This window comes from Oncorhynchus keta, chromosome 10, assembly GCF_023373465.1.
Source record: "Oncorhynchus keta strain PuntledgeMale-10-30-2019 chromosome 10, Oket_V2, whole genome shotgun sequence".
NCBI classification, from domain to species: domain Eukaryota; kingdom Metazoa; phylum Chordata; class Actinopteri; order Salmoniformes; family Salmonidae; genus Oncorhynchus; species Oncorhynchus keta.
In genome coordinates, this window is record NC_068430.1 from 32,917,031 (window position 1) to 32,939,330 (window position 22,300).

The 22,300-nt window shown below is 44.2% G+C and overlaps 3 protein-coding genes across 5 annotated transcripts in view; 1 reads left to right on the plus strand and 2 right to left on the minus strand.

Annotated features, from left to right (window-relative positions):
- Positions 1 to 1,778, plus strand: part of LOC118388166 (rootletin-like) — a 51,381-nt gene extending 49,603 nt beyond the window's left edge. The window contains exons 36-37 of the mRNA XM_052526051.1: positions 323 to 496; positions 584 to 1,778. Coding sequence (XP_052382011.1) covers positions 323 to 496; positions 584 to 670 — 261 coding nt within the window. The 3' untranslated portion in view covers positions 671 to 1,778. The remainder of the gene's footprint in view (positions 1 to 322; positions 497 to 583) is intronic.
- A 66-nt stretch (positions 1,779 to 1,844) lies between these two features.
- On the minus strand, positions 1,845 to 7,854 carry LOC118381589 (microfibrillar-associated protein 2-like). 2 transcript variants are annotated; one of them, XM_035768511.2, is made up of 9 exons: positions 7,698 to 7,854; positions 4,551 to 4,611; positions 4,350 to 4,400; positions 3,830 to 3,856; positions 3,542 to 3,625; positions 3,370 to 3,405; positions 3,165 to 3,252; positions 2,992 to 3,065; positions 1,845 to 2,869 (listed from the first exon to the last, which is right to left on the minus strand). In XM_035768511.2, the coding sequence occupies exons 2-9, from the start codon at positions 4,579 to 4,581 to the stop codon at positions 2,766 to 2,768; spliced, it is 495 nt and encodes a 164-aa protein (XP_035624404.1). In that variant the 5' UTR covers positions 4,582 to 4,611; positions 7,698 to 7,854; the 3' UTR covers positions 1,845 to 2,765. The 2 variants fall into 2 exon arrangements, with proteins under 2 accessions (XP_035624404.1, XP_035624405.1); XM_035768512.2 differs by having other exon boundaries at positions 4,551 to 4,630; positions 7,698 to 7,832.
- Positions 7,855 to 8,433: 579 nt separating this feature from the next.
- LOC118381588 (succinate dehydrogenase [ubiquinone] iron-sulfur subunit, mitochondrial-like) lies at positions 8,434 to 16,364 on the minus strand. 2 transcript variants are annotated; one of them, XM_035768510.2, is made up of 8 exons: positions 16,216 to 16,364; positions 12,920 to 13,053; positions 10,544 to 10,629; positions 9,777 to 9,913; positions 9,537 to 9,653; positions 9,313 to 9,414; positions 9,051 to 9,173; positions 8,434 to 8,926 (listed from the first exon to the last, which is right to left on the minus strand). In XM_035768510.2, exons 1-8 carry the CDS (start codon positions 16,297 to 16,299, stop codon positions 8,846 to 8,848), a joined length of 864 nt encoding a protein of 287 aa, XP_035624403.2. In that variant the 5' UTR covers positions 16,300 to 16,364; the 3' UTR covers positions 8,434 to 8,845. The 2 variants fall into 2 exon arrangements, with proteins under 2 accessions (XP_035624403.2, XP_035624402.1); XM_035768509.2 differs by lacking the exon at positions 16,216 to 16,364 and adding an exon at positions 15,645 to 15,792.
- Positions 16,365 to 22,300: the final 5,936 nt, after the last annotated feature.

Here is a 22,300-nt window from a genome sequence, read left to right on the forward strand (position 1 = left end):
CATGTGAACAATGAGAATAGCTTTTCCTTTCATTGTGTCAGCCAATCAAGAAGCAGACATGACCAGTGACCACCACAGACGGGCTATTAACCATTTGTCGTCAGACCTCTCCCAGCCCCACCAGCTGTGTGTTTATGGTATCCCATGTAGTGTTGACATACCTCTTGTTAGCATCTAGAAAACGACCCCAACCCTGTGTTGTTAACACTGAGACATATCTCTGTCTGGGATTTGAGTTTGTCAGTGTGACACCATGTCACTAACACTGTGATTTGGTGTTGCTGTGGCCCAGTGACTAACACTCCTTTATCTGTGTATCCAGGCCCAGCTGGCTGAGATGGAGCAGTCCCACAATGTGAGTGAGAGCTCTGTGAGGCAGCGTGACGAGGTGATGCGTGAGGCGGAGAGGCTGAGGGTCACCCAGAGGGAGGCAGAGAGGACCCTGGCCGCCAGGGAGAGAGCCCACCGCCACCGGGTCAAAGGGCTGGAGGAGCAGGTAGATACAGCCGTGAGGTCAAAGGGCAAGAAGACATACCCTTAATGTCTGTCCCTGACCTCGTCTGTCTGTTTGTCCGTCCCACAGGTGTCCACTCTGAAGGAGCAGCTGCAGCAGGAGATGAGGCGGAGGCAGCCATCTCTACCCACCTCCCTGATGTCTGGGGGGAACTGAGCACTGAGCAGTTCACCTGTGTCCCTCCATGGGTACTAAAGCCCACGAACAGCTCCAAGAACCAATATCCAATCATCATCTCCTATGATTAGACACACGCTTCTTCTACTCAGGGAGAAATTCAGTGATACCACCGGAGGACACTGTGGATGATAGAAATGTCATCCGGTACAACAGAGGAGGAATGAGATCATCAGCTGCCAGTATACAGTTGGCCTTGATTCCCTCCCACACACACCAGCAGAACAGAATACAAAGGGAGAACCGAGTCTGAGTCACTGTTTTGAGCACTAGGCAACAAATTGATCGGCCATATGAAGGAACTACTGTACTGTCCATCTTGCTAGTATCTGGTTGAGATTGAACCAACTATTTTGTCTGGACCAATAGACACTATTATATGTAGAGCACATGATGTGAGTATTTATGTGCTGTATGTATATCAGTTTGTGATAAACAAACACACAGGATCTATCATGGTCCACACACACCAAGTCGTGGAGAGGGCACGACAACACGTCTTCCCCTCAGGAGGCTGAAAAAATGTGGCTTGGGCCCTCGGATCCTCAGAAAGTTGTACAGCTGAGCCATTGAGAGCATCTTGACTGGCTGCATCACCTCTTGGTATGGACACTGCTTGGCATCTAACCACAAGGCGCTACAGAGAGCAGTGTGGATCTCACAGTAAATCACTGGGGCTGAGATCCCTGCTATCCAGGATCTCTATACCAGGCAGTTTCAGAGGAAGGCCCCAAAGAATTGTCAAACAATTCAGTCACCCAAGTCATAGACTGTTCTCTCTGCTACCGTATCGCAAGCAGTACCGATGCACAAAGTCTGGAACCAACAGGACCCTGAACAGATTCTACCCCCAAGCCATAAGACTGTTAAATATTTATGTGCTGTATGTATATCAGTTTGTGAATGTAGATTGATATACTTGTAACTAACTAGGAATAGCACATATCGAGGTACATTTATGATAACTATCAGGATGATGTTTAGGGGATGGATACACATGCATCAATCATGTTTGTAAGGGAATTGAAATGAGAGAACAGTGGTGTATCTGTAAGAAATTAATGTTGATAAAGAATCTTTGACAACACTGCTTGTTTGTTTGATCCACATAAAGCACAAACAATCCAACTCATCAGAATTAGTCACACCAAGGTAAAGTTGTAGTAAAAAACATGTATTTTTTTCTCCAGTATAGTGAAAGGGTTTTACAAAGCAGTAGTACAGTAACAATTTGTGAGCCGCATTTCAAAGCACTTCTTGCCACTGATATGTGAACCTATGCACTCACTGCAAGGTCACCAGCCACTGTAGCTCTAGTCACGTTGACCATGTTACACAATAACACTCGAGAGGTCAGGGGTCAGCACCCGTCTCTTCGAGTCTGATTTTCGCTGCTTGCCACCCAGTCAGTGCCAAGGCAGTGGGATGGTTACGGATGATTGAGTTTTGCTAATGCCTCTGTTGTTGAGGTCAGTAAGCAGTAGCTGTCACTCTGGCTGTCCCCTCATTACTATGACTGCTTTTCAACACAGGTATAGTAAACAACAACAAACATCACACAATGATTTAGAATATAGGATAAAATTAGGCATAAAAAACAAGATAAAAACTTTGCTTTTTTATGTGCCCCTGATTGCTGATTTCCATTCCTTAGCACCAGTGTGGTAGTGATTTTATAGCACCAGTGTGGTAGTGATTTTATAGCACCAGTGTGGTAGTGATTTTATAGCACCAGTGTGGTAGTGATTTTATAGCACCAGTGTGGTAGTGATTTTATAGCACCAGTGTGGTAGTGATTTTATAGCACCTGTGACATTATACAGTCTTCAATGTTCTGTTGAGTATAAAAGAATATATATTTATCCATACACACGTTCTACTGATCCCACTTCTCATTATGTATGGAATTCTGAAAGGGAGGAGAGATGAAAAGAGAAGAAACATGGGAGTTCTTTGGTACCAAAGTGGAATACAGTCAAAGATTAAACAGAAAATGGGATGGGAAGGAGGTGGGATGTGGACCCTAGAGATGTGGCAGTATTTGGGCTGGTGTTCTCTGATGTGTCCCATGTTCTCAACAGCCTCCACAGCTCTTCCCACAGCTGCTCCCCAGTGACCCACACTGGCCACTCACCGCCGCTACACCACAACGAGAGAACTGGTCACGGCACATGTCAGCTACAGAGAGAGAGAAGTGTTACAGCCTTTGTCCTTCACAGAGGTGAATACAAAACTAAACGGGTGTGTGTGTTTCTTTAGTGGGGACAGCTGGTTGTGCATTGTATACAAGAACACCTCACCTCTTAGCAGCTCTTCATGCGCACACACGGTCCTGACACACACCTCCTTGTTGACCACATACACCCTTCGCAAGCTGAGGAGAGAGGAACGGTGTTAGTGGGATGTTGAACACTTTATAATCCATGTTCAATGCTATCATGATAAGTTAAGGGTTAGGTGTGCAATATCAGACCTGTAGAAGCAGAGGCTATTCAGACACTGTTTGCATGGTTTGTGAACAGAGTAGAGTCTGGTGCAGGGGTACTGCTCCTCTCGACAATCTACACAACAGAAAACATATGAGCCATCCAACGCAATCATCTACACACAGCATAATAGTCCAGGTCAGTCATCCATCAAAAACTATTGACACGGACCCTCCCTCTCTGTTTTTTTACCTAGGGGGCCAGGTTCTGTGGGCTCTGTCTCTTGCTCTGAAACAAAACAGGAACTCACATTTTAATGGAATAACCCTACTAATACGACAGAAGAACAGGACAGTGGATATAGATGTTGAACATACCAGTTGATAATAAATGTGGAATAGTAGATAATGAAAGGTGTGAGTACCAGACAGACCAGGACGTTCGGGAAGAGGGAACGTTTGGGGAACCTGTGACAGAATCTGCTGCTGGACATCCGTGTCAGGATTATCTGATGGGGAGGGGGGTGAAGAGAGAGAGGGAGAGAGAGATGGTGATCAACAAGGGAATTGCTGAATTCTCTCAAGGAAAATGGAGGTACTGAGCAGAACTCTCAGTGCATCACCATAGGGCAGAGAAGCTCTCTACATCAGTCTATCAAAACTAATGATACTACAGGAGTAGAATAGGTAACAAGTTCACACAAGTATCTTACCTGGGAAATAATCAGGGCCATAGTCCTCTGTGAAGCAAAATTAACAAAGGTACAGTATGAGATATTCCTTTGTTACATTGATAACATATTGTGATAAATGTACAGCAGGCAGACTGACAGACAGGCAAGCAACTCTTTATGTGACAGATGAATAGCAGAGATCTTCTCAAGCACAGTGGGGATTTCACATAAAACGTTGCAAGTCTTGCAAGAATCTAACATCGACCACCTGCTTTTAAAATTGTGAGGAAATGTACGGTAGATTGTCTTTGTGCATGACTTCATAATCAAGATGTTAACAAGTGCTGAGATAGTAAGTGGTCATTGAAGTATTTACAATAAACAAATGACAATACACAGGACATTCAATGTTTCCATCTACCTGGTAAAATGGTATACTCTCGGGGTGGGTAGACAAAAGATATGGAAATAATGACCACATGTGAAGAGACACAGTACTGAGTCACGGTGTGTTTGTACACGTGGACAGACAGTGTAATAATGACATGGATGAACTCACCCAGGAAAGGAAATGGTTCTTGGTAGAGGGGGGGCTGAGCTAGCAGGAGGACTGTTGAGGCAAAGTTGCCTAAATGTTTAGGCAAAGGTGCTGGACAAGTGTTTTGTTGTATAGAATGTTTATTGGGTTAGTCTACTGTTGTGTGTACATTAGAGTGTTGTGTGTATTATGCAGTGTTCAGTGTGACTGTGCTGGACTCACCTGGCATGGAGAGCAGTAGGAGGACTCTCATGATCGCTGTCTCTGTGGAGGTAGACTGACACTGAGGAGGAGAGAGAAGACTGTATACATTTTCAAAGGGTTACTGATTCCAAGTGATACAGAAACACACATCTGTTACATAGTGTTCGCTGTGTCATAGATGTATTTCTCTGTCGTTTTTCAGACTCCCAACTGTGACAGTCTTTTACCCATGGGCCTCATCACAGTCTTTTACCCATGGGCCTCATCACAGTCTTTTACCCATGGGCCTCATCACAGTCTTTTACCCATGGGCCTCATCACAGTCTTTTACCCATGGGCCTCATCACAGTCTTTTACCCATGGGCCTCATCACAGTCTTTTACCCATGGGCCTCATCACAGTCTTTTACCCATGGGCCTCATCACAGTATTTTACCCATGGGCCTCATCAGTCTTTTACCCATGGGTCTTTTACCCATGGGCCTCATCACAGTCTTTTACCCATGGGCCTCATCCTCTTTTATCCATCACAGTCTTTTATGGGCCTCATCACAGTCTTTTACCCATGGGCCTCATCACAGTCTTTTACCCATGGGCCTCATCACAGTCTTTTACCCATGGGCCTCATCACAGTCTTTTACCCATGGGCCTCATCACAGTCTTTTATCCATGGGCCTCATCACAGTCTTTTACCCATGGGCCTCATCACAGTCTTTTATCCATGGGCCTCATCACAGTCTTTTACCCATGGGCCTCATCACAGTCTTTTACCCATGGGCCTCATCACAGTCTTTTACCCATGGGCCTCATCACAGTCTTTTACCCATGGGCCTCATCACAGTCTTTTACCCATGGGCCTCATCACAGTCTTTTACCCATGGGCCTCATCACAGTCTTTTATCCATGGGCCTCATCACAGTCTTTTACCCTTTTACCCATGGGCCTCATCACAGTCTTTTACCCATGGGCCTCATCAGTCTTTTATCCTTTTACCCATGGGCCTCATCACATCTTTTTCCATGGGCCTCATCACAGGGCCTCTCATCAGTCTTTTACCCATGTCTTTTATCCATGGGCCTCATCACAGTCTTTTACCCATGGGCCTCATCACAGTCTTTTATCCATGGGCCTCATCACAGTCTTTTATCCCTCATCACAGTATTTTATCCATGGGCCTCATCACAGTCTTTTACCCATGGGCCTTTTATCCATGGGCCTCAGTCTTTTACCCATGGGCCTCATCAGTCTTTTACCCATGGGCCTCATCACAGTCTTTTACCCATGGGCCTCATCACAGTCTTTTACCCATGGGCCTCATCACAGTCTTTTATCCATGGGCCTCATCACAGTCTTTTATCCATGGGCCTCTTGTCTTTTCCCTTCCATCTCTCTCCTATCCTGCATTCTGACCTCACCTCTTCCCTCTCTCTTTTACCCTCCACTCTGCCCTCCCCTGGCCCCAAACAGTCAGGGGGGAAAAGGAAATCTTTGACAGCAAGAATGTGGCACGTCTGTCTTTCTTAACAATCCCTCTGTTTTTCTCCTTTTCTCCATTCCACTACGAAACACTCTAAAGCAGACAGACCAGGGGCTAAATTCCAGGAAAAGAACCACTGAGCCCCTCCACCCCTCCTTCTCTCCCCATCTTCCATATTCCTCCCTCCACGTCTCTCATTTCCTCTATGTCGCCCTCTCTTGTCATTTCCCTGAACCCCTCCCCCTCTCTACTCCTCTCTCTCTCTCTAACAAGCAGAGAGCTGGCCAGGTTGAGTTCGTACAGTATGACCACTGTATGCCACGCCAAAAAGACAGAGTGAGGAAGGGGGAGTTAGTGAAGAGAGAGAGGACTGTATTCTCAGAGGATAGCCGTACACTGCTGCAATAAGACCCCCCTCCAATGCTTATTACAGTTTTCAAGTGCATGACAATGGCACGGTAAAGTTCATAAACCACTTATAAACTGCAACAACTCACATTCAGTTGGGAACAATTGGCACAGAGAACAGTTTTTCTAACGAGACTGCTTATAAGTAACTGTGCAGACCAGGATATTAGGCTACTTTCCTTGTGGAATGAACAATACTTCTCCCCTTCTGTACTGCACACAATCAGACAGTCTAGCTTGTGTGTGTTTTTTTTGTGTGCACTGAGTGTGCTATCATGTGATCATCAGTGTGTATATGTGTGAGTATCATCACATTTAATGTTTCATACTATGAGGTCTGGCGGTAGTGTTTCAGAGTGTACATGTATGTATGAAGGTACATGTCACCAAAGTGTGTGTGTTCAGATATTCCTCTTGTGCATCACAGTGGCTATCGAAAACCATATGTTTTCACAGCACACATCTGGGAGCTATTACACCCTTCTCCTCAACCCCATTTTGCCCCCCTCCCTTCCCCAGCCCTAACTGACCCCCTCCCCCAAAGCATGGGGACTTCGGAACAATGCAAACATGAAGAGGGAGAGCTCCCACTCTTCATGCCTCCTCCTACTAAACACAGTGTGTTTTCAAGCACTATGTAAAAACATATATATGATTTCTCTCTCCATCTCTTCCCCCGCCTCCAATCTCCTCCCCTCTTAACAACCCCCCCATTAGTCCGCATTCTTTTCTCCCTTGTCCTCTCATTTTATTTATGTTGGCCAGCCCCTCTCCATTGTATTGTCATTGCCCCCAGCTATAACCCCACCCCCTGGATTGCAGATTGCCCCATTCTCCACAACAGTGTAAACAGACAAATAGACAACCTATAACAATCTGAATAAATGAAAGATTTAAGTACCTGTTGAATAATTACATGAGGCCCAATCATGTCGTGAATTGTAAAGAAAAGACACAGAATCATCTTAGTTGACAGGTCACCACTGCTTGCATGCTATTATTGAACTTGTAGACTTCGTATTTTATAGTTGTTTTTTTCTTCGGGTATGCTTATAACTCGGCACTGATGATGGATACAAATACGTATATATCATATAACTGATAAGTGATCAAAAACCCACACCACCCTGACACATGGTAAAAGTTAAGAAATGTAGCCCAACTCCTTGGTCATTGATTAATGGTCAATATTCAAAGTAATCCAAATAAACGGACATGCTTACAAATACTGCAATTATTTCATATCTAAATATATTAATTTGAACAACTTGCAGTTCTTACCTCTATTTCAATTTAGCTCTGGCGATCCGCAAGTCTAATGCGTCCGTCTTCAGCAACTTCTGACCGAACCGCACATTGTAGCGCCCCGCCTTCAAGCCCCCTCTCCCGCCTCTGTCGGACACATCGCCGACCCCCACCAACCACAGACTGGAGACCACGGCACTGACTGCACATAAACCCCCTAGCCCTCAAGGATGGATAAATAGGTTTGTTTGAAAGCAGTACACACACATAATTGATCAAGGCATATCATTTTTCGTGTATGATTTTTATTGTCCACGTCATTGTTCATGATAGGGGACAGTCAATTAGCAGGGCAGTACCGTGTGACAGAACTTGAACCATTTAAAAATGGTAGATACATTCATGGTTCTATTTTGATTAATTTGCCATGGTGCATTAATGACATGCCCAACAATAGGCTTCGGGAGACTCGCCAAATTGCGTACACTGAAGGGGCTTCTTTTTTTTTTAGACAGGGTCCTTATTTGTTCTCCCCTTTCACTCAACTCCAGTTAAGTATGTGAAAGACTGACACCTAGAGGATATAGATTGATTTTTTTTTTTTTTTTGTATTTAGCTGATCCTAAAAACCAATCACCATTCAAATGCTGTACAAAGAATCACGCCACTCAATGAAGGTGCTGATAAAGCCACGGGGTGATAACTATTACTAAAGGAATAAAGTGAGAGACATCTGGTCTGAAACGAGTGTAATAACAAGGGAAACAACGGCAGGCATTAAAGCATTGGATTTATTACAAGCAGACTCCTGATAGATATAGGTATGACAGAAGAGCTGCAGATCATATACATATTTAATATCTGTGAATACATCACACTCTGAACTCAAACCCACCCACACACACCTACGAGACCAAACAATGGGTATATGAACTAAGGAATGCACCATTTAAGTCAGTGGGTCAAGTCTCACATACAGTATGCACCCATGCATTCTCTTACACACAAACACACGCTCTCACGCTACAGTACACACACCAATCCGGCGTGGACCATGCACCCATTGCCCTTGGAGTCCAGTGTCAGTCAGTAGTGCTAGAGTGTGGAGGTGTTGAACAGGTGTGTAGGCCCAGCAGAACCCACTGGTAGGGAATCTTAATTATAGTATCATTTATGGGGGGGGTTCAAGCAGAAGCTGATTTCTTCTCCTTGTAAGTGGCCATCATCTTCTTAATCTCTGCAATCGCCTTCCCTGGGTTAAGGCCCTGTAAGAGTAGGAGAGAGGTGATGCATTTGAGTACAATGAGGAAGACGAAGTGTGCTAGTAAGCAGTGAGGTTTACTGTTAGCCCTTGGAAGGGAGTAGTGCTGTTTACTGGACTGAGGTTACCTTGGGGCAGGTCTTAGTGCAGTTCATGATGGTGTGACAGCGGTAGAGAGAGAAAGGATCCTGCAGTTTGGAAAGACGCTCCTCTGTGAACTCGTCTCGCGAGTCGATCATCCAACGATAGGCCTGGAGGGAGGACGGACATGTGAGCTCACAAACAGTCCAAGGTGCATACACACATTCACCCATCAGTGTCCCGTTGATCAAAATACAACAACTCCAATCAAAACAGTTCTCAGACTAGTCTAAACTCAAATACACAGACCTGCATGAGGACAGCAGGTCCCAAGTACTTGTCTCCATTCCACCAGTAGCTGGGACAGCTGGTGCTGCAGCACGCACACAGGATACATTCATACAGCCCGTCCTGACAGGGAGAGAATTATCAAGTCATGAGGAGAAGAGTGCAGAATGGACACAATAGCAGCCCTAAGTTCATACGTCTAAATGATGCTCATTGCAAATTGAACAAAGGTCATTTGGGTGTACCAGTTTTTGTCTGTCCTCCACAGTCTGATGGTATTGTTCCTTTCCCTCATTTGTCTCGTCTTTCTTCTTCAGGTAGGGCTCGATCGACTTGTACTGAGCATAGAAATTACTCATATCCTGCAACCAAAACAGAACCCAATCACAAAACTCATTCCAATTTCTAACATTGAAAGCCATAATGGTGGATAAAGGAATCCAGCCAGTTTGTGAAGAGCTTGTATGGAATGTCATGACACTCACAGGCACCAGGTCCTTGACCACGTACATGTGTGGCAGAGGGTAGATCTTGGTAGCCTTGCTGGTGTTGGTGTCAATCTTGTTGAGGCAGGCCAGTGTGTTGCCTCCATTGATGTTCATTGCACAGGATCCACAGATACCTGATCCATAGCAAACCCACATACACACTGTATTAGACACCTTGGACATTATTTGAAGTTGTAGAAGGAACTGACACGCGTTAGGTTTCCTTGGCTAGAGTATATCCATCTGAGGATAGTCAGTCACTAGAACTAAGCTGCCCTGGTATCATCCCTGGACATCCTGTTCTTCGATAATTCCATCCTGGACACACTTTCCAACCTGAGTAGCCTTGGCGTGTGTGAGCCGTAACGGCTCATAGGAGCCTATCTCCTGTTTCTGTAGCATGAGGCAACTTGATGTACAAGTTACACGCTCTGGACAGGACGCTAGTCTACCGCAGGGCCTTACCCCCAATCTATCTCCTTAATGCCGAGTGCCAAGCAGAGACGCAACGGGTCCCATTTTTAGTCTTTGATCACTGGGCGAGTCATACCAAACTCCCAACCTCTTCTCCAACCTTTTTCCAACCTTGATGCTACCTAAATCCCCCCACGTAACAAAAATACAGTAAGTCAACCTTTAAGAACACTAATCCCAGCTCTTCTCTCACTCCCCACAGAACATTTAGTGATTCATTACTAGAATCATTCCAAAAATTGTATCTATTCAGTGTCCCAAACTAACCCCACTTCCCTTCCCACACTGACCCTCTCTGCAGGAGCGACGGAAAGTCAGAGTGCCATCCATCTCGTTCTTGATCTTGATGAGGGCGTCTAATACCATGGGGCCACAGCTGTGGAAAGGAGGGAAGCACAGTCAACTTATTGTTTCCTAAGACACACAGGATCTATCATGGTCCACACACACACAGGATTTATCATGATCCACACAAACAGGATCTATCATGATCCACACAAACAGGATCTATCATGATCCACACACACCAACAGTCGTGAAGATGGCACGACAACGCCTCTTCCAGTCAGGAGGCTGAAAAAAAAAAAAAGTGTGGCACGGGCCCTTGGATCCTCAAAATGTTGTACAGCTGAGCCATTGAGAGCATCTTGACTGGCTGCACCACCGCTTGGTATGGACACTGCTTGGCATCTGACCACAAGGCGCTATGAATGCGGATTGCCCAGTAAATCACTGGGGCTGAGCTCCCTGCCATCCAGGACCTCAATACCAGGCAGTTTCAGAGGAAGGCCCCAAGAAAATAGTCAAACAATCCAGCCACCCAAGTCATAGACTGTTCTCTCTGCTACCGCACGGCAAGCAGTACCGATGCAAGTCTGGAACCAACAGGACCCTGAACAGCTTCTACCCCCAAGCCGTAAGACTGCTAAATAGTCAGTCTGGGTAACTATTGGTTATCTGCATTGAACCTTTTTTACTCATCCCATACACTGCGGCTACAGCGTTTTCTATCCTGTTGCCTAGTGATAGGACACACACAGTACATCGACTCAGTACCCCATGTATATAGCCAAGTTATCGTTACTCATTGTATATTATTACTTTTCTATTTTCTTTCTCTCTGCATGTTGGCATGGGTCTGTAAGTAAGCATTTCACAGTTAGTCTACATCAGTTTACAAAGCATGTGACAAATGAAATTAGATTTGACAGCTGTACACTGAAGAAATATGACAACAGGATTGACACATACTATACATATCCATGCTGTGAACTTGTGATAAAAATACCGTGGTGTACTGTCACGATGCCTCATTGCCAGAGGTGAGCCAATAGGGCTGAACAGATAGAGAAAGAACATAAGTAGGACTGGGAACCTGTCCAGAGTATCAGGGTTATCCTCCTTAATTCCATAGGAAGGGTGCTCATGATTCGCTCTCAAACAGTGTCATCATGGTCCTTCTGTAGCTCAGTTGGTAGAGCATGGCGCTTGTAACGCCAGGGTAGTGGGTTCGATTCCCGGGACCACCCATACGTAGAATGTATGCACACATGACTGTAAGTCGCTTTGGATAAAAGCGTCTGCTAAATGGCATATATTATTATTTGAGCTAATACTTAATGCCCTGAACACCACTGCAACATGATCTTCTGTTTCTGAGAACTGTATCGAGAGATATAGTTGGCCACCTTGAGACATGTGAAGTCATTCCGTAACTCCCAAGTTGCAAACTCCTAAATGAAAGATGAACATCAACAGAACATGCCAATGCCCAGGACCAGTCAAGAACAGCCAGTCTGAGCTAGAGGGGTAGTCTTCCATCACCACCATATACAAGGGGAGCTCGGTACTAAAAATATATAGCACAGTAGCTAGGTTTCCATTCAACTTGCGACAGATTCTCATGCAAAAAAATTAACTCCATATTTTAATCATACTTGCAATTCCACACCAGAGGTGTGTCAGACTGACTTTGTTAGGGATAAAAGGCTGTGCGTGATTAAGTCATGCACATAAAATACAACATTTTAAAAAACACTTTTGCACTTAAGTTGTCATGTACCGAATAAATAAAATAGGAATTAAATGAGTTTCCATTGTATTTTTGCTATACCGATAGAGTTGCCAGAAAAATTGTTGCGACAAATTTAACCAATCTGGTTTTCGTGCATAATCTCGAGATAACAGTTTACTGATAAAGTGGGCACTGGACTGGTTAGGTTAAATGATGACATGGATAAGAGCAAGATCATTTTTGTTTGTTAATTGGCAGCTTAAGCACCAATCATCATGTCACTACAAATTAAAACCAACAATTTTATTGGAAAGGAGCATCAAGTTCATAACTGTGCACTTTCACCACCCAGTAGCCTAAACTGTGCAATTTCTTGGAAAAGTATGCACAAGAAATCATTTCCACCTCAATTCGTTGCATAATTAATTTTAGACAGAAATATCCCACCATGTCGAATTAACAAATTGTCTGTCGACATTTATTAAAAATCTACCAACACTTCCTGTTTCCATCATACATTTATACGGCTTGACTTTACTCACATAAAAACTGTAGATGGAAACGTGGTTTGTGATAACGTCCAATAAATGACAAAGTCCTTGGTCCAACAACCTAATGGAAGTGTGCAGCTGATAAGGTGGGCTGTACTTACGTGTTGAGGTCAATGTCAAAGGTCTGCATGCGGGGCTTGTCACCAACTGTGTCTGGGTCCCAGCGGTACACCTGGAACTTCTTGATTCTAGGCTGTGGGGCTGTAGCCGCTGCTGTCTGGGCATACCGAACCGCCTAACAGTAAGAGAGGCGAGTGAGGAGGACTGCTTCTTCCATGCGTGTCATAACAAAACACATGAATGACGACAATGTTCCTGGCATGAGGATTGTATAAACAGTGTTGAGTGAATTGTTTAACATTAGTCCATCATAGAGAGTAGGTTTATAGAAGGGATTTGAAGGAATTGGGTGAAGTTGCCCCACCTAGACAATGATCTAAGGTCAGGATATGGGGAAGGGTAAGCTGATGCTACATCAGAGGAAACGTAATACCCGGTGGAGCAAGGTCAGACATATTTTGTGCCATTCCCATACCGTCCCCCTACAGATCACATAACTACATAACATCAAGTGTTACAGAATCATCTAACCTTACACCACTAACCCAACTCATTCCGCACGTAATGCATTTACTTCATTTTAAACATGTGAACAATAGCACCATCTCCAATGGACACAATATGAAGTATTGACAAGAAACAGATGAAGCAAGATCAAACAATAGAGCAAAAGTGCCTTTAAAAAGGACTAAGCAAAGTCGGCCATCCTGTTAACATTACCGTGCTATTTTGACAGCCGTTGCTAAAACATCCACAAGTCTGTGCTTACTGTCAGCTCTGACTCTAGTTGATTAAACTCAACGATTTATGATGGAGTTGACCGGTGTGTACCGGTGACTGGTGTGGGAGGACTTGAGCTCAGACGTTTTTTGCATCTAAAGAATCGCCAGCAATTACACTTTTGCACACTTTTGCACACTTGGCATTCTCTCAACTTCACCTGGAATGCTTTCCAACAGTCTTGAAGGAGTTCCCACATATGCAGAGCACTTGTTGGCTGCTTTTCCTTCACTCTGCGGTCCAACTCATCCCAAACCATCTCAATTGGGTTGAGGTCGGTGGATTGTGGAGGCCATTGTCCTGTTGAAAAACAAATGAGTGGGACTAAACGCAAACCAGATGGGATGGTGTGTCGCTGCTTCCTGGTTAAGGGTGCCACGAATTCAAAATAAATCACTGACAGTGTCACCAGCAAAGCACCCCCACACCACCCCCTCCACGCTTCACATTGGGAACCACACATGTGGACATCATCCGTTCACCTTGGAAACAAACATTTGGAATCAGACCAAAGGACAGATTTCCATTGGTCTAATGTCCATTGCTCATGTTTCTTGGCCCAAGCAAGTATCTTCTTCTTACGGTTGTCCTTTATTAATGGTTTGTTTGAAGCAATTCGACCATGAAGGCCTGATTCACGCAGTCTCCTCTGAACAGTTGATGTTGAGATGTGTCTGTTACTTGAACTCTGAAGCATTTATTTGGGATGCAATTTCTGAGGCTGGTAACGCGAATGAACCTATCCTCTGCAGCATAGGTAACTCTGGGTCTTCCTTTCCTGTGGCGGTCCTCATGAGAACCAGTTTAATCATAGCGCTTGATGTTTTTGCGACTGTACTTTAAGAAACTTCAAAAGTTCTTGAAATGTTCCATATTGACTGACCTTCATGTCTTAAAGTAATGATGGAATGTTGTTTCTCTTTGCTTATTTGAGCTGTTCTTGCCATAATATGGACTTAGCCCTATTTGGTAATAGACCATTTTCTGTATACCACCCATACCTTGTCACAATGCAACTGATTGGCTCAAACGCATTAAGGAAAGAAATTCCACAAATTTACATTGAAGAAGGCACACCTGTTAAATGAAATGCATTCCAGGTGACTACCTCATGAAACTGGTTGAGAGAATGCCAATAGTGTGCAAAGCTGTCATTACGGCAAAGGGTGGTTACTTTGAAGAATCTCAAATATAAAATACATTTTGATTTGTTTAACACTTTTGGTTACTCCATGATTCCATGTGAGTTATTTCAGAGTTTTGACGTCTTCACTATTATTCTACAATGTAGAAAATAGTAAAATAATAAAGAAAAACCCTGGAATGAGCAGGTGTGTCAACGTTTGACTGGTACCGTATCTATGCTGCATACCATGTTGTGCTATGATGATGTAGGTGTGAGCAATCCTTGATTAACTAAATCTAAACTATTCGGTTTCACTAAAATATAGTTTCCAGTCAGAGGCATACTCAGCAGGAACAACACTTACGATTCAATGTGTCATTCGCTATCAAAAAAGCGTTTAAAACACGTTATCGCGGGTCTCCCATTTTCCGGCTGTAGGAGTGGGAGATGTTGTAGCTTACTCTCGCGTGAATACGTGGTCTAAAATGGACTACAATGACAGCCCACCCAACACGGCCGTCAAATGGGAGACCGGATAAAAGCGTGTTTAAAACGCTGTGTTGATAGCGAAGGCCACATTCCACACAATCTTAAGTTTTGTTCCTGGAGATACTGAATATGCCTCTGTTGATTGGAAACGTTATTCTGGTGAAACCGAATAGTTTAGATTTGGTTGATCAAGTATGTCAGGCTACGGAAGCTTCCGCAACGAGCGGTCTGTAAACAATAGTTCGTTGAGGGACGAAAGCAAGCAGCTAGATAACTAGCCGACAAACGTATATCGTTTGAAACGGTCAACAAAGAACATTCCGTTTAGGTAATCGTTAAAATGGACACAGACGAATTTAACACAGCCTTACCACCATTCCGGCGGATGATCGGAATGCCACGGCGCTACAGCGACCCAAGGACGTGAGACAAACGACCGACATCTTGAGCAACGTTACTCTGACCTCTCGCTGCATATGCTATACCAGAATGCACTGCGGTATTTCCTTTACGCCTAGATCACACTGGCAGTGTCATTGCATTTTGGTACACCAGAAGGCCAAATGGCGCTATTCGTGGGGAATTAGGTTGGATAAATTGACACAGAGGTAAAGACAGTTTCAGGTTGGACTTTCAAAGGATATTCGTTCATTCAAACCACTTGAACCACAGACTCCAAATAAGTGCCACGATGTTGGAAAAGTTACGCACAACATTACACAGGTCTTATTTTCACGATTTGGACAATAATTCGCTTTGCAAAGCTAATAAACGTGGAAATGTATGGCTAACGTTTTACATTCTCCCAACCAATTGTGCTATTTAGTTAGTTTTTTTGCTTTTTGTGTAACTTATTTTTAAATGTATTGTGTACATAATGTTGCTGCTCCTGTCTCATATGACTGAAAATAACTTCTGGACATCAGAGCTGCGATTACTCACCAATGGACTGGAAGAAACCTTTTCCTTTAACGATTCTGACGAGAAGGACATCCTGCTTTCACTGGAACAGGCCCATATCCACATATTTTGCGTGACGGAAGATGCAGGAAAAGGGGCCGCAGATCTGGCAGCTTTATGAGAATCTTGGATAATCTAGGATTAAGATTATCCTACCAACAGGCCATCAAAAACTGTAACATCTTATGTTTCATCCAGACGTGGCTGAATGACGATACGGACCATATATAGTGAGGGAAAAAGTATTTGATCCCCTGCTGATTTTGTACTTTTGCCCACTGACAAAGAAATTATCAGTCTATAATTTTAATGGTAGGTTTATTTGAACAGTGAGAGACAGACTAACAACAAAAGAATCCAGAAAAACGCATGTCAAAAATGTTATAAATTGATTTGCATTTTAAGGAGGGAAATAAGTATTTAACCCCCTCTCAATCAGAAAAATGTCTGGCTCCCAGGTGTCGTTTATACAGGTAACGAGCTGAGATTAGGAGCACACTCTTAAAGGGAGTGCTCCTAATCTCGGTTAGGTAACAAACTCTCACTGTATAAAACAAACCTGTCCACAGAAGCAATCAATCAATCAGATTCCAAACTCTCCACCATGGCCAAGACCAAAAAGCTCTCCAAGGATGTCAGGGACATGATTGTAGACCTACACAAGGCTCCAATGGGCTACAAGACCATCGCCAAGCAGCTTGGTGAGAAGGTGACAACAGTTGGTGCGATTATTCACAAATGGAAGAAACACAAAAGAACTGTCAGTCTCCCTCGGCCTGGGGCTCCATGCAAGAACTCACCTCGTGGAGTTGCAATGATCTCAAGGCAGCTAGGACCATAGTCACCAAGAAAACAATTGGTAACACACTACGCCATGAAGGACTGAAATCCTGCAGCAATAATAATAATAATAATAATAATAATAATATAATAATAATAATATATGCCATTTAGCAGACGCTTTTATCCAAAGCGACTTACAGTCATGTGTGCATACATTCTACGTATGGGTGGTCCCGGGAATCGAACCCACTACCCTGGCGTTACAAGCGCCATGCTCTACCAACTGAGCTACAGAAGGTCCGACCCGCGAGGTCCCCCTGATCAAGACAGCACATATACATACCCGTCTGAAGTTTGCCAATGAACATCTGAATGATTCAGAGGACAACTGGGTGAAAGTGTTGTGGTCAGATGAGACCGAAATGGAGCTCTTTGGCATCAACTCAACTCGCTGTGTTTGGAGGAGGAATGCTGCCTATGACCCCAAGAACACCATCCCCACCGTCAAACATGGAGGTGGAAACATTATGCTTTGGGGGTGTTTTTCTGCTAAGGGGACAGGACAACTTCACCGCATCAAAGGGACAATGGATGGGGCCATGTACCGTCAAATCTTGGGTGACAATCTCCTTCCCTTAGCCAGGGCATTGAAAATGGGTCGTGGATGGTTATTCCAGCATGACAATTACCCAAGACAACAAAGGAGTGGCTCAAGAAGAAACACATTAAGGTCCTGGAGTGGCCTAGCCAGTCTCCAGACCTTAATCCCATAGAAAATCTGTGGATGGAGCTGAAGGTTTGAGTTGCCAAACGTCAGCCTCGAAACCTTAATGACTTGGAGAAGATCTGCAAAGAGGAGTGGGACAAAATCCCTCCTGAGATGTGTCCAAACCTGGTGGCCAACTACAAGAAATGTCTGACCTATGTGATTGCCAACAAAGGTTTTGCCACCAAGTACTAAGTCATTGTTTTGCAGAGGGGTCAAATACGTATTTCCCTCATTAATATGCTAATCAATTTATAACATTTTTGACATGTGTTTTTCTGGATTATGTTGTTGTTATTCTGTCTCTCACTGTTCAAATAAACCTACCATTAAAATTATAGACTGATCATTTCTTTGTCAGTGGGCAAACGCACAAAATCAGCAGGGGATCAAATACTTTTTTCCCTTCACTGTAGAGCTAGCGGGATTTTCCATGCACCGACAGAACAGAGATGCTGCCTCTGGTAAAACGAGGGGTGGGTGTGTGTCTATTTGTCAATAACAGCTAGTGTGCGAAGTCTAAAATTAAAGATGTCTCTAGGTATTGCTTGCCTTTGGTAGAGTACCTTATGATAAGCTGTAGACCACACTATCTACCAAGATATCATCCCAACCAGAAGCTATGGATTACAGGCAACATCCACATCGAGCTAAAGGCTAAAGCTGTCATTTTCAAGGAGCGGGAGACATATCCGGGCGCATATAAGAAATCCCGCTATGCCCCCCCAAACCATCAATCAATCATAGTGTGAATACAGGATTAAGATTCAATCCTACTACATGGCTCTGACGCTATTCGGATGTGGCAGTGCTTGAAAACTATTACGGACTACAAAGGGAAACCCGGACGCGAGCTGCCCAGTGACGCGAGCCTACCAGATGAGCTAAATGCTTTTTACGCTCGCTTCAAGGCAAGCAACACTGAAGCATGCACGAGAGCACCAGTTGTTCTGGATGACTGTGTGATAATGCTCTCGGTAGCCGACGAGAATAAAACCTTTAAACAGGTCAACATTCACAAAGCCGCTGGGCCAGACAGATTACCAGGACGTGTACTCAAAGCATGTGCAGACCAACTGTCAAGTGTCTTCACTGACATTTTCAACCTCTCCCTGACCGAGTCTGTAATACTTACAAGTTTAAAGCAGACCACCATAGTTTCTGTGCCCAAGGAAGCAAAGGTAAACTGCCTAAATGATTACCGCCCCATGGCACTCACGTTGGTAGCCATGAAGTGCTTTGAAAGGCTAGTCATGGCATCAACAGCATCCTCCTGGACATCCTAGACCCACTCCAATTTGCATACCGCCCCAACAGATCCACAGAGGACGCAATCTCAATCGCACTCCACACGGCCCTTTCTCACCTGGACAAAAGGAACACCTATGTGAGAATGCTGTTCATTGACTACAGCTCAGCGTTCAACACCATAGTTCAGACGAAGCTCATCACTAAGCTAAGGACTCTGGGACTAAACACCTCCCTCTGCAACTGGATCCTGGACTTCCTGACGGGCCGCCCCCACGTGGTAAGAGTAGGCAACAACACGTCTGCCACGCTGATCCTTAAAACTGTGGCCCCTCAGGGGTGTGTACTTAGTCCCCTCCTGTATTCCCTGTTCACCCACTACTGCATGGCCAAACACGACTCCAACACCATCATTAAGTTTGCTGACGACACAACAGTGGTAGGCCTGATCACCGACAACGATGAGACGGCCTATAGGGAGGAGATCAGAGAACTGGCAGTGTGGTGCCAGGACAACAACCTCTCCCTCAATGTGAGCAAGACAAAGGAGCTGATCGTGGACTACAGGAACAGCCCCCCATTAACATCCATGTGGCTCTGTGGGGCTGGTCGAGAGTTTCAAGTTCCTTGTGTCCACATCAACAAACTATCATGGTGGTTGGAGGCGGAAACTCTGGACGAGCACCGGGCCCTTCTCACGGATCTCCCCAGCTACAGCGCTCGCCGGCCCCACACATTGTAGGTGGGGAGGTCTCCTCTACGCTCACTAGACTTGAGGCAGCGACTTAACCTTTTGGCCCCGCAGTAATAGGGCACTGCATGGATCTGGCTCATGCCCTATGAAGTGGGGAGAGGTACCTCCAGCTTGTCTGGGGAGAGAGGCCTACATCTGATGTGGGTAGTACCATCCACGCCCATTGATTTGCTGCGGAACCATAAATGGACGGAAGAAGACTAGGTTCCTACTGGGCACGGATCACTGAATGTCAACTTGATGAAATTCAAAGGAGAGTACCCACTTGGGGGCACTCAAATCACCCGTGGGGTGACTGTGACCCCCTCATTTCAAAGTGAGGAATATCAATGAAGCACTGGTAAAAGTGGTTCCTATGGCTCTGTCCCAGAGGGCTGTCTGGGCAAGCAAATGATTGAAAGACAATGATTATTTTCTGTTGCTGTTGCTTCTTCCGACACCCGGTTGAAGGTGCCGCTAGATACTGGGATGGGTATTTGGTTCTCAAGCCTATAAGTACTGCGCTGGCACTTGATGTCGATTGGGTGTAAAAACCCAGTTAAAGTCCGCTGAAGGTTAGTCGCGGCACCTGATGTTCAGTTTGTAAGACAGAAAAGCCTCTGACGATGCTTTTACGGATACAGGTATCCTGTGTGTGTATCCTGTGTGTGTGTATTTCTTTTCTCTCCTCCCCTGCTCACAGGTGGCAATCATCATTCCACAATCAGTCACCATGCAGTCATCAATCAGAAGCCTTCGAGGCTGTGTAAGGCAGGCGAAGTCAGGTGCAGGAGAGCAGAGTAGAGTAAACAGGCACACTTTTATTCCGGTCAAAAAATAGGCACAACATGACATCTAAGTGGCCAAAAAAACACGGAACATGAATACAAAAGTATAACGCATGAACATACACCAAAAACAATTACACACAAAGACATGGAAGGGAACAGAGAACTAAATACATGCAGTGTGATTATGGAATGAAAACCAGGTGTGTATGAAACAAGACAAAACAAATGGATATATGAGAAATGGAGTGGCGATGGCTAGAAAGCCGGTGACATCGATCGCCGAACGCCGCCCGACTTCGGCGGAAGTCGTGACAATAACATGGGACACAACATTATAGTAACATCGAGATAAATAAATTAGCTATATTGTCGCAAGTAGGATATTTCATTTATTTATGTTAGAAATTTGGATCACATGTAAGGATAAAGATGTATTTAAGCTCTAAATAGTTATCCACCCAAAACATTAAACATGCATCGTTAATAGCCAACGATAGGTGGCGACATGAACCATTTATGAGCATGTCGTGCCTTTTGCTTCCAAGAAAAAAGAAGGTTGTCTCCCACATTGCTTTGGTTCGGTCTTCAAGTTACAGTTGGTGAGGATAAACTGCAGAAATTTCCAGGCAACTGCAGTGGAAAGTTCATAACCTTTGATCACATGGTTGTTGTAAAGGTCATGCCATCAACGTGTCATCACAAGTCTGACAATTTTCTTAACCAAAATGCAACACAATTTGAATGGTGGTGATCAACGTCTTGACAAGGGTTATCTACTGGAACGCTCCCATGGCTACAGATAAAACGATGTTTCACCTGATGTATGAATCTGATACATCTGTTTGGCGTTTCCACTCACCACCAATATGGTGATGAGAGGAAGCCCAGTGGCCGACAGTGGGAGAAGATGATTTTGGCTGATATTCTTTTAATTCTGTAATAAATTAAACATCTGAACTCAATACTGTGTTCTATTCCCAACACTTAAATCTGTTATGAACAGACTGGACTAAGATCTATAGACTTTACTCTTTGCCAAAGTTTTAAATGTGTAGAAGGAGTGCAAGGGCGAAAGGAGTTATTGCACCTGCGCACTTCAAAAAGTAATATTTCCCTAACGGAAATATGCAAATACATGTCAATAGGATCTGGCTAACTCGTGCATGGCTCTGACCACCTTCTTGCTTATTCTGCTCGCTATAAATAGTTTGGTCCCGTTGGAAAAGACAGGCTGTGGTCTATCTTGGGTTAGTTATACAAATCTTTGACACTACCGCTCTCCTAGCAGCAGGATATTATGCTGGCAGCACGATCTCGGATTTCTTTCTTCAAAACAAGAGTCCAACCGCAAAGGCATGCTAATTAAACATCAGGAAAATCTAAGCGTTTTGCACTCTAGTGCAGTACAACTGTTTTTCACAGCACTGCTACCCCTTTTTTGATGAAACATTGAATTTGGCCTTACTGCTATTAGCCCACAGAAACACATTGAATAACAGCTTCATATATGGATAAACTGATAGTAAAAAATATATCGAAAGGAAGTTTGTTCTGAAATGTCTGTCCTATATATGAGAGATATAAGATAGAAACAATATATTTACAGTACCAGTCAAAAGTGTGGACACACCTACTCATTCAAGGGTTTTTATTTTTTCTTTATTATTACTATTTTCTACTTTGTAGAATAATAGTGAAGACATCAAAACTGCATGGAATCATGTAGTAACTAAAAAAGTGTTTAAT